Source organism: Saccoglossus kowalevskii, chromosome 4 (genome assembly GCF_978046115.1).
Source record: "Saccoglossus kowalevskii chromosome 4, keSacKowa6.1, whole genome shotgun sequence".
NCBI classification, from domain to species: Eukaryota; Metazoa; Hemichordata; class Enteropneusta; family Harrimaniidae; genus Saccoglossus; species Saccoglossus kowalevskii.
Window position 1 is genome coordinate 10,092,149 of NC_140644.1, and position 13,413 is coordinate 10,105,561.

Consider the following 13,413-nt stretch of genomic DNA (forward strand, 5'->3'; position numbering starts at 1 on the left):
AGTTACTTCGGCCTAGGGGGGTCGGCAGATTCCATTTTGCCAGCTGTGAATCTCAGTTGACCCACCCCCTATCAAATAAAAAAAGTGGGTGACCCCCCCCCCCACATTATATTTTAAAACTTAAAACATGTTGACCCCCCCAAAAAAAAAAACAAAAAAACAAAAACAAAAACAAAAAAAAGAAACATTAACAGTTTTGGCTCTGACATGATTACAAAATGTATTATATGTGCATTGAAAATATCATGGTTTGCCGTAATTTTTACATACTCTTTAGTGTTTGCATTTAATAGACCTTAGGAGGGGAAGGGGAAGCATAATACCAAAAAATGACTACAGAAAAGGCTGCAGGAAGGAGGGAAATCTATTCTGCTAAAGATAGTAAATAAAAGCAAAGCTGTGGAGTACTTACTCGATAATCGCCCTTATAAGATAGGAAAAGAGGATTTGAATCTAGGCGGTTTGAACTCTTTGAAAACTAAGTTGGATTTAAAATATCTTTCATATCTTATAGACCAGGAAAGCTTTACACCCGAAGCACAGTCTATGCTTATGAAAACAAAGGAAACTTGATTTTTGCTTAAATTTGTGTTGGATTTCGGTATTTTACAGAGCAAAATATGCATTTTTAAAAGTTAAAAAAACAAAAAAACTATTTATTTATTTTTTCATCATGTATTTTAATTTATATATCAGCATTTTCACAAATTTAACTTTTTTGATTTGCTGAACAAAAACTGTCACTGCTCTTTGTACTAATTGCTGTGTTGTCTTTCCGTCTCCTGTTATGATGAGATAAATCCAGTAAATATCTTATACAATAGTGACTTCAGACTTTAAATAAAATAATCTGATATCAGCAGCACATGGACTTGGGATGTGTTTAAAACTTAACTGTATAATTGGGGTTCTAGCCGCATTGCATAATCTGTTAGTTATTTGGCAACTTTAACCTCAAAATATTTTGCCTATAACACTTTTTGCATCAACAAATTTATAGGCAATATAGGTAATAGTTATTATTAAGAACACATTTGTACGATTAACTTCTTGATCGTTTGTTCTGAAATACATTTTTTTTAAATATGTGCATGAGCGCGTGTGTGAATTCTGGAAAACATGATATCAAAAACAGGGTGACCCCCCCCCCCCCCCTATTCGAAAAATCAAAAACAGGGTAAACCCCACCCCCACCCCCTACTGATCCACCGACCTTCGGCGGGGGTTATTGCTTAAATAATGTTTAAATAAAGACCAAATAACCGAATAATGACCAAATAATAACCAAACAAGGTTCCAAATAAAGACCAAACAACTAATAAAGAATGTTCAAATAATGACACCAAGCTATTTTTGGCGGTACTCTCACCCCATATTTCACCTCGTCACGCGTGGGAAAACGCAGGTGTTAGGTCACGCAGGAGATATGTACGTGTTACGACACGACAGAGAAAATATCGGTGTTAGGTTACGCTGGATATATGCAGATATGTAGACACTTATCGATGCCACGTGATCCAACTTGCCTCCTACTAACATTTAAAACAAACAAGAAGTTTTCTTTCCTTTTGAAATTATATATGCTTACGAAATCTTCATGATGAAGCATAAAATGCAATATGCATTTAATAATTGATTTAAAAAAATATTCTACAGTCGGCCATCTTGTGTCGAATCGCAACATAACGTTGTCCAAATGAAATATCTGCCATTGTTGTTCAGAGTACCGGTTATTATATAAGAAACAATCAACATGATTTAAGAAACGGCCGCTTGTAGGCCATGACATTCACATGCAATCGAGCATATGGATTAAGTTAATAGACCAAAATATTTCTTTTTTCCGTATTTTGTTTTCCAACAAATATTAATCATGATTTGTGCCTAATAGGAAATTGTTTCTGTTTTGTTCCAAATTAAGAAAACAATATTTTACAATGTGCATAATTTCAATATTTTGACGTGAAAATTTATAGCTTTCAGAGCGTTAATAAATGCTACAAATTAAAAGTGAAAATGTCAGTGACGTTGAACGAATAAACACTCGTTTCTGGTGACGAGGCAGCTTGTTGGAACTGGCGCCGGCATTACTAATGTATTACAATCAGGTGCAGCAAATGGAGCTGTTCATCGGAAAAGCTGGTCCAAGGGATTTTTGTTGAGGGCAGAGGATTTTTTCTATTTTTTGTAGGGGCGGGAAATATCAGTACCCCTCCGCGTGGGTCAGGCAGATTTCTTACAAAAATGAACAGGGGAACATTTTTTAGTGGATAGGATACTTACAGCCAAGACAAGGTCAGCTTGGGCGTTCAGTTGCGAGACATAAAAACAAAAGGCAGCCAGCGATACACTTCGAAAATAAAAATACAAAATAAACTCAATCAGAGGCGTCGACCAACGCGTTGGAAATACATATTACACATTGTGACACAGTCTCACCAGCCTCTTTCACTCAGGCAATATAATTATGCCATTCCCAACGCACTTATATTTAATACCTTGACAAAAAAAAACAAGAAAAATGTAAATCAGGCTTGTAATTACTAGTAACTCAACTCGAACGCAATATTCATCACTGTAAAAGTGGATAAATTTGAACCAGCCAGCTCATGACCGGAGACGTCAAGTCGTCTTCGTTGAAAACTCGCCAATTTACCATAATCGTGGTGGTGAACTGTTTAGCTGATTTTTCAAAAGATCTTATGGATATTCAATTCATATTCATCCCAACTTATTTGAATATATCCTTTCGGAAATTTGTGACATTGTTCAAACGATCCTGTACAGGTTTATGTCTGATGTCAACTAATAATACGCAATTATCCAGGCAGTACTAGAAACTATTGCTGATACTAATCATGTTTTGTAAGCTGGGAAGTTGAATACTTGAACGTGTAGTCCCCGGGCGTGTAGTAGACGAGAATAATCGTATTGTCACATGTTTTCGTCTTAGACTTGTCTTTTCGTTTTAACCGTCACAGTCCGCTTCATTCAATGTTTAGTTTGATAATTGATGAACATATATTCATTGTGAGTCTGTTGCTTTCAAGTTGTGTTAATACAAATATGATTTAAACTTGTCCCTCCATTGCCAACGTATTCAATATATGGAAATAGCATATGTGTGTGAGTTTGCGTGAGTGATTGGGGGAAATAACAGCGAAAATTGTTTCCAGCTAAAATATAATATTTTACTGTATATCAATTAGCCTGTGCGATCCCGGAATAAGATACTAGTTGTTGACCCTAAAGTACTCCTAACCTTAAGTCATAACATCTCAGACTACTATAGTAACATTGACATGCGTGCATCAGTTTTTTTTTATTATTATTTCATTCAAAAGATTTAGGGACACGGAAAAAACACGCAGAAATAATTTTTCCTTGTTTATACTCCACACAAAGTAATTTGTCAGTCGTGGCGAGTATGTGTGACAGTTTATTACTTCTGTGTGAATATAATAAAATTATGTAATTTTTGGTACGATATCACTCTTTTGGGAAGATAATGGTGGCTCTGAAAAGGACCGTTTAGTTTAGTTTCGTTTGAAAACAATATGAATTTACTCCAATCCATGACCCGCGTATGTGTGTGTGTGTGGGGGGGGGGGGGGCGATCTTCTTAGCAGTGAAACTGAAACGGGCACGTGAAAATTACAACTCAACCTCGATTTATTCTTCAATAGCATACATACTCAGTGGCAGCGGCAGCGGTCGCCCCACGAAGAAAATTTTGAGGGCCTCGCCCCTCCAAAATCAAGGGGAAACCCTTTGTGTCAGCAAAATTTCCCCCTAATGCAGGAAATAGCGTTTTAGATTGTCTAGATTTCAAATTTTTGCATGCCCCCGGACCCCCTAGAGGTTGTGAGCAGATTTCGCCCCCGATGTAAAATTTCGTGCCGCCCAATCTGAATTACAGATGTGCCAAAAACGCACAACGTTGCAGCCATAGATCTCGTCGAGTAACAATTTTTAGGGCAGAGGCGTTCTCATTGACCTAATATAAATACGGTGTTTACTCCGATGTTCGAACAAATATTGGCCAAATTAATGCTCGGTGTGCTTACTGGTAGTTTCCTGTAGGATTACATGCATAAAATGAAATAGGGAGAAAACATATGGTTATGAAATGATGATTCTAAGAAGTATACTGTCAATAAATGTGATATGAATAAACACAAACGTACATTATACTATAAACCGTCAAAGGTTATATAGAAAGATCCATAAAACGAATGAATCCCGCCCACACATACTGATATTTCTGGAAATTACGTAAATACATTGTGTGGTGATACTGAACAACAAATGTTTATAACCACAGTGTCATCTATCGAGAACCTTGTACAGCAAGCGAAATTTCACAGTTACAACTGTGCAACCCAGTTTATTTAGTTCATGGCGCAACTTATGAAAACCCGTTGCAACCGGGGCATGCATTTCGATGGAATTCAGCTCCCCGCCTACTAAATAGCAAATTACTAGTCAATTACAGAATTGGGTTTTGTCATCCGTCGGAATAAGCTACTTTGGCCAGTAATATATGGGGGAATTTGACGGAGGAGACATTCACAGCACGGTTACTAAAAAGATACGGTTACTAAAAAAGATTTTTTAGTAACCGTGTTCACAGCAATCGAATCAAAACAAAATTGAAACTGTGAAACTGCTTTGCGAGCGGAAGTCGACATTTACGAAAACCTTGAATACAGCATAACTATGATTACTGCAGATGCGAGGCATGGTTGGCGAAACGACCATTATTTAGAAATTCCCGATAACTTTTACAAAGGCCGCATTGCCATCTTGAGCAATGCTTTATCGGAGGCGGCCCGGGACTATGGATTGAATACTACATGCATAGCGGGGTCAGCTAATGTAGGTCAGGTAATCGAATGTTGAGGTAATCGCAAGTCAAGCGAACCGAATGTCGAGGTAATCGCAAGTTAAGTGAACCGAATATCAAGACATTTGGACGTGAAAATAACCGAATCTTATGACAATTGAATGTCAAGATAATTTCTAAATAACGACACAATTGTAACATTAAGAAAGAATGACAAAATGATATTGTAGCAATTACACAATAATGAAATAATTAAGAAATAAAGTTGAAATAATGAAACAATAGCAATACGATGCTGCAGTAATAACACAATTATAATGGAATAAGCGCAATTTATATTATACCAGTATATTGATGGTGTTAATTCATTGATTTGATTGGTCCAAACACAAAATTTGCATATGCAATCCATGGTATCCTCGGGGGGGGGGGGGGGGCGGAGCTACGTCACAGACGTTCTACGTTGCTAAGACGCGCACCACTGTACCACGTATTTCTATGGGCTCTGTGCGCGCTGCTGTGGAACGCCGGTGGAGCCCGTAAAAACTCGAGAAAACAACACAAACTCAACTTTGAAGTAATCCTGAACAACCAAATTCATATATGTTACACACGTAGGGCTAATCTTGTTACGCTGTTCAGGGGACTCTCAACAACCATCGCAAAGTACCGTTTTCTGCGAGTTTTTGGTCTTTGTTTTCACCGCGAGGGTTGCCAGACGGTAGAAAATGCCCGGATGTCCGCCCGAGGATATTGGCTGATAATGCACGGCTAAACCAAGTGGCCCTGGAACATGAATTGACTATAGGTTTAATACGGAAATACTCAAAACCGGTATTATTTGATTTTTAGGGAAATATAGAGGTTGAATTTTGAAAGCATATTGAAAAAATACTGAATTAAAAACATCTGAAAAGTTATATAACTATAATATTGCTTTTTGTTAATGGTGGGATCCAAGTTGTGAGCGTCGGTCGTTGGGTGATTGTCGTTCGCCACACAAACCTAAACCACCGTCCCTCAACACCGTGAGGTGCCAACACGAACGCCAGAACGCTGTGTTCTCAGTGTTGTTACTTTGAGATGGATTGCGAACTTCCAACAAAGAAAACATGATCTTTAAGTACAAGATATAATTGAGGGATTTAATGACAAAAAAATGCAAAAAAACTATGAGTCACAGGCAAAAATGTATGCTACCAACTCCACCAATAACAACCGGTGTCCGGTAGCGGCAGCTGACAAAATTGCAGTGCACCCGGGTAATTGCCATCTGTTTCAAAAAACACGGGACAACGCAGGATTTGACGACGATATATGGTATTGTAATTCTCCACTATGGGTAAATAAATTACAGGAGATGATGAAGGTAATTTCGAAAGCTACAGATTTGTGCCGAGTGTACACCAACCACTGTATTAGAGCGACGGCGTGCAAAGTCTTTCGGCCGGAGTTGAGACAAGGCATATCATGTACGTGTCACAAAAACGATGCGAAAATCCGATCTTACACCATCAAACTTACCCCAGAACAACGACAAAACTTGTCAGTCACACTGTCACAAAACTTTGGTTATACCAAAGGTATCCAGGTCAGATGTTGGAACTGAGGTCGCTGTGCCGGTCGCCGTACGTGATACACCGCGTCCCGCCGCGTCTCAAATTTCGGTCGAACCAAGTACCGCTGAACGTCAAATATCCACAGTTACAAGTAGTATGATGAGTCACAAAACCGGTTTATTTCACAACTGTACTTTCAATGGGCAAATTACAATCCAAATTGTACAAAAACCGGAATGAAAACGTGGAAAATCCGTTGTTTAAATCACGGTTACTAAACCCTGTTTAAATGATCCAAACTGTACACGACCCTGTATTTCAAATCGCGTTGTGCGTCAGTAAAAGGTCAGAAAGGTCATCCTTTGTTATGCTAATTTGTGTGTTTACGCTGCTCTATTCAACGTGGATATGTTTCTTTTTCATGTGGAATAAAAATTAGTTTGTATTCAATTTGAACTGTGTTGCTCATGTAATTTGTGTATGTATTCAGCGTACAACTACATACTATTCTTATAAATATTCATGTTCAAGGCCCATAATCATGATCTTTTAGTAGATGAAAGTAAACTCTTTTTTTACTAGTTTTATCGAATTGTCAATATACTGGTATAATATAATAGCAATACCCCCCCCCCCCGCCGAAGTTGGGTATACCACTTGATATTGCACAATATTGCATGCAGCTCGTGCATATATGTCGTGAATTGTGCAATATCTCGTGGTATACCCGCCTTCGGCGGGGGTTATTGCTTAAATAATGTTTAAATAAAGACCAAATAACCGAATAATGACCAAATAATAACCAAACAAGGTTCCAAATAAAGACCAAACAACTAAAGAATGATCAAATAATGACACCAAGCTAATTTTGGCGGTATTCTCACCCCATATTTCACCCCGTGAGAAAACGCAGGTGTTAGGTCACGCAGGAGATATGTACGTGTTACGCCACGACAGAGAAAACATAGGTGTTAGGTTACGCTGGATATATGCAGGCATGCCTTCAGAGGAAAGAATTTGTAATTTGTGTGAAGACAAGGCTATTGGTGATGAAATACATGCATTATTGGTTTGTAAGAACCAAAGGTTAATAACTAGTCGTACACAATTTATTAATACTTTGTCATTGTATAATGATAGTCTACTAACATTATCAGAACAAAACATGTTCAAACAAATTTTAAGTTCAAATGATGGTTTCATTACCAACAGCCTGGGAAAATTCATCAATGATATTTTAACAGAAAACAAAAATTAAACTTTTAATATTTAACATTTTTTTTTCTTTTTTTTTCTAACATTTATTTTATATTTTTACAGTGTTTGTTTATTTGTTATTTGTTTGTGTGTTTATAAAGTAATGTATATTGGCCATAGATTATGTATTTTCCATGCATTTTTTTGTGTCAAATAAAAAATATACTAATATGCAGGTGTTACGTCACGCAAGAGATATGCAGACACTTATCGATGCCACGTGATCCAAAGTGTTCGTAGTTATTGCGTCAGTGAATTAATTTGCATATTTGGACATAGGTAAGGGCTCACCTGCTGTGATAGTTTCGAGACAAAATTATATTTTCTTAGAATGGCCCTTACATATAATCCGCATCTCTGGTTAGTTTGGGTGTAGGATATGAGATTAGTGTAGGGTAGTTGAAAACCCGAGGGTGTTCACTTTGATTTTGGGTGGTAGTGCTCCGCTGCCAGTTGAAAACTGAACCCCAATAAGATCTCGACATTGGGGGTGCTTTTTGGTATGGGGTTGGACAGGACAGTCACACAACAGAGGGGTTAAATATGGGTTTGGCCTGGAGTATGCACAGTCTGCACACTATTCATTTACACTGAGTGGATACAACGCAAACGACACCATGTGACATTACTCACCTGTATCTCTGTGATTCCCGGCCTTAATATGTCAATAAGAAGACGGCTATCGGTTGCTAACGAGTGGAAAGACTGGGATGCAACATCTGAGATGGTGTCGTCATGGAGACACCTGACATCAATATGATACGGATGAGTAGTTTCAACGATAAATGATCTTGCCTCTGTCGGTGCAATTTTGTTCAAGGGTATCTCAAGAGTCGTTCCGACCACACAAAGGTCGAAGTTCACGGCCTCTCTCTTGAGATGTACAACTCTTGATACATCGTGGGCTGCCTTGTATCGCTTCAATGGATATCTTCCTTCCTTGGGCTGCAATACCAACATGAGTCAATTGGTTATTACTTTGTTTCAAATTAGAATTTTCCAAATATCTTTCAAAGGTTGTATTAAATGTTTATAGTCAAAGAATAAAAAAATTAATGTAAAATAAAAAATATACATAGATCATTTAAGATTACACAAGTGAGTCTGGTTGCAAATGAATTCGTGTATGGTAAGATTTCTTCCTCAGAAGCATTTTACAACTCATGTCGCTCCAAGTTGTTACTTTAAAACATACATTGTATGTAAGCCAGTTGACACACATTCGTGTTCGACTTAGGCTTCATTCTCATTAAATTGTAAAGTGCCATAATTTTCCGCCATGAAACATTGTTAGAAAAACTGCCACTGGGTAACGCCATAAATAATAAGCTGACACATGCTTACGATAATGATGGTGAAATGCACTTTACTTTTAATACAAAGAATTGCATAAATATCAGACATATAAGTTTGCAACCACATATTAGATTACACATTTATTCATTTAATAATTGTTTGATATTAGATTAGTCTTTTATTCAATCTCAATTACTGACCACACACTAAAAATTTATTCAGAAACAAATTGCCTGGTCACATGACCAGTTATTTACATATTCAATGCAGCAAAGCACATCTTGCAGCCAGCAGACTTGCAGCCATCTTGCCGTTTTTGCTAGATTATTTATCTTATGCACAAATAACATTTCCCCTAATTTCAAGGGGACTATGTGATTTACATTGAATTGTTGAATAAAAAATTATATATTCCTTCTGGCTTGACTAAGTATATCTTGAACACAATTTATTCCGTCGTTTTTTCACTAAATATAATTTTAATTTATTTAATAAAATATCACAATTATACCAAAATAACAGTTATTTTTCAAGTACCTTTGATTCCAAATGTTGAGCAACTACGTTCGTTTACTATTATTATCTGGTCTGTGATACTTACCTTATTCATATAATTTCTCTTTTCTAGATTAAATAAATAATTTGCATGTGTTTCCTCGTACCCCCCCCACTTAGCCCGTAATCGGGTTATTATTGCATCTAAATGTTCCTTCCTCAGGACGTTCCACTCATTTTACTCATCCAATTGTGCAATTACTTGAAGACTATGATCGAAACTTGTCAGCTCTTCTAATCTTTCAATGTCAATGTTACTATTTTCCCTTGTTTATTTTTTGTGTGAAAAACATTATGCATTAGACCAGTTTCTGTTCGCTGCTATTTCCTCGTTATGCGCAAAAATCGAACGTAACAATAGGATTCGACAAATGAGAAAGTATCTTGTACTATACGCATTAAATACCTATTGACCAAAATTCCTCCAGCCCCCTCCCTCCCGATTTCTATTAGGTCACCCCAAACGTTGTCGTTGTTCGTACTCGTCAGAGCTTATTTCCGCTTTAGGACTCTTATAACGACGTGAAGCTGCGCATGCCTTGGCTTTACGACGTTGTGGTTGGTCAACACGGGCACTATATCTCAGATGTTAGATTTGATGGGACGGATAGTGAGTTAACTCAACTGTGTATTATATTATAACTATACAGAGGATCAAATGAAGATTTGTATTGAGCTGAAAGCGTATAAGTGATTATTAAGATAGCAGTCGATTTCATTGACATGGAGCAAAACAAAAACGGTTCGTTATCATAAACAATATACACTATAATATGACGATCATGTGATATCTCTGAACTTAAGACGAGTTATATAGCTTTCCATATAGATATGAATTTTCGATCTGTCCTGCATTACGCCGTACTGTGGGGATATGCACGCTATACATGTGAATAGGCATCATAAATCCAACTCTGTGATAGTCACGGGGGAATAACAATTCCACGATAAATTTCCAAAATTAATGATTATTTGAAAAAAAACACCATACCACACATATGACCCGTCATTCAAGCACAATGCCAAAATGATCTCCATGTGCTTCAGTTTTAAGCCTAATTATATTCCTACCTTGAAATCGGATAGAACGTTGTCTATTCCCCCTGGTAACGAGACGCCAGATCCCATTGTGATATATCAGAATACGACTATACAAAGAGAAACAACCGGTTATTACGTGACTTGTATTCATTCGAGAATGTCGTGTAATATACTCGTACGTTTTTAACAGCTTTCAGAGTTGAATCTTTTATATACAAGCATACAGAGTTCAAGTTCGGCCATTTATTATACGATTATGAAATACACGTTTGGTCGTGCTTTTATTGTGTATTTAATTGTATCGTTCAAACACGATTGCTTTAATGGACTGCTGTGTATGCATAACTAGAACATCAATATCACAAAAGTAACACACATTGATCATAACACTGCGACATCTGTCATTAACTGCAGGTAGACCCCGCAGATGATAGCCGCATGCTTCCTAATAATATGTGTTTTTGTACATTATAGGCCCCCAAGAGGTCATAGCAGGACGTTAACCCCATAATGTATACAGAATATATCTATATGATTCGTATACTATACAATGATCTATTATATGTACCGAGAATCAAGAAGTATTGTTCCTATTTTAGGACAGAATATCTTCTGTTCAGTAGATATATTATATGACATGTACTGTTGACTTACCTGTGCGACCACAAGGCGTCTTGTCATGCCAGGCTATCGCTCTACCTTCATAAACAATGACATTAAATTTGGAACATCGAATAACTACGGTAACAGACTTGGTATATAGTTGAGTGTTAAGACGTCAGCGTAACTGCTACGTCGGTGTGTGTTATTCGTTGGTGTCGTGAAAGGGCCTCGGGTCAAAATGGACCACGGCGATAAAACACAATACCAGTGGCCACAATAGATTGAGAGCTTTTTACGGTTTTAACAAAGATTTACTGTTTAGTTCGATAAACAATGCGACGCCACCTCAATAAAGAAGAATCACTTGTTCTGCGTCACAGATAACGTGTACTTAATTGGGACAAGATGGCGCACTGTGTAAGGGAATACAAGAATTTTATTGTTCGACGTTATTATTTTTTTTTGCTAATCCAGGAACACAGTAGCATTCCATGATACTGATACTTGGTTGTTAAATCTATTTCTATTTCGCGCGTATATATTTGTGTATTCAATATACGGGTTGTTCAAACACGAGAATATATTTCCTATTGAGAAAACATGTTCGTTATTCATGTATATAAAGTGCCAATTCGGTACATTTATGCAAGTTACTTTGTATTAATCTTAATAAATATTAGAAGTAAATAACAGTTCACTTTTTGTTTTTATTTTTGGTTTCTCCACGCACCCTCATTTCGTACTATGGCTGGTATTGTTCAAATATACTGTAGTGATCAGTCAATCGATCACTAATACAAAATTATAAATAATTGTACATGTTTAGTTAAACGCAAGTAATGTTTTCAGTGTCGCTACTTTGTAAATGTGCCTTGTACTAATTATCATTGGCCTGTTGTACTGTATACTAGTACATATACCAGATGCAGTTGATAAGATACGAAGATTACGTATATACATCGTACGTCACTCATATCTGACCGACGTATAGTCTATAGTGTACAGTGCGAGCCGACTTCATGATATGTAAATATGACTTTCATCGAAAATGATAACGATAGTGATAAGGTTCCCCATATGGTTAACATCGCCAATTATTACGTCACACGGTGGACGCAATCAAACGCAAGCGGTGCACTTTACCCTGGGGAATTTTAACATCAATGCATCACAGACACTATAAATGAGAAGAGTTTTGCAGATTTTTCTCAATCCGATTTCACCGCTGGTACCTGTCTAGTAGCACCTGAATCCCACTTTGTTTCACTCGGTAAGTTTCAACTTGTTGTGATTTGTGTACCGGGTCGAGAAGGATACAATGCGATTTACGAGGCAATAGTTATGTATTTGCTCTCTGTATCATGTTAACAGTATATGATATACGAAACATGCAAGCGGTATTTGATATATGTAACATGCTAGCAGTATGTGATATATGCAACATGCTAGCAGTATTTGATACATGTAACATGCTTGCAGTATTTGATATATGCAACATGCTAGAAGTATTTGACATACGAAACATGCTAGCAGTTTTTGATACATGTAACATGCTAGCAGTATTTGATATATGCAACATTCTAGCAGTATTTGATACATGTAACATGCTAGCAGTATTTGATACATGTAACATGCTAGCAGTATTTGATATATGCAACATTCTAGCAGTATTTGGTACATGTAACATTCTAGCAGTATTTGATATATGCAACATGCTAGAAGTATTTGACATACAAAACATGCTAACAGTATTTGACATACGAAACATGCTATAGAAGTATTTGACATACGAAAAGTGCTAGCGGTATGTGATACATGTAACATGTCAGCAGTATTTGATATATGCAACATGATAGCAGTATTTGATATATGCAACATGATAGCAGTATTTGATACATGTAACATGCTAGCAGTATTTGGTACATGTAACATTCTAGCAGTATTTGATACATGTAACATGTCAGCAGTATTTGATACATGTAACATGCTAGCAGTATGTGATATATGCAACATGCTAGCAGTATTTGATACATGTAACATGCTAGCAGTATTTGATATATGCAACATGCTAGCAGTATTTGATACATGTAACATGCTAGCAGTATTTGATATATGCAACATGCTAGCAGTATTTGGTACATGTAACATTCTAGCAGTATTTGATATATGCAACATGCTGGAAGTATTTGACATACGAAACATGCTAACAGTATTTGACATACGAAACGTGCTAGCAGTATTTTATATATGCAACAT

At 36.9% G+C, this 13,413-nt stretch overlaps 1 protein-coding gene across 1 annotated transcript in view; it reads right to left on the reverse strand.

Moving 5' to 3' along the window:
* The window catches only part of LOC102800549 (protein-arginine deiminase type-2), a 60,266-nt gene extending 48,847 nt beyond the window's left edge, over window positions 1–11,419 (reverse strand). Inside the window, exons 1-3 of the mRNA XM_085497740.1 lie at window positions 11,209–11,419; window positions 10,585–10,661; window positions 8,296–8,607 (exon numbers count right to left, since the gene is read on the reverse strand). Of these exons, the coding sequence (XP_085353866.1) occupies window positions 8,296–8,607; window positions 10,585–10,641 (369 nt within the window). The 5' untranslated portion in view covers window positions 10,642–10,661; window positions 11,209–11,419. The remainder of the gene's footprint in view (window positions 1–8,295; window positions 8,608–10,584; window positions 10,662–11,208) is intronic.
* Window positions 11,420–13,413: the final 1,994 nt, after the last annotated feature.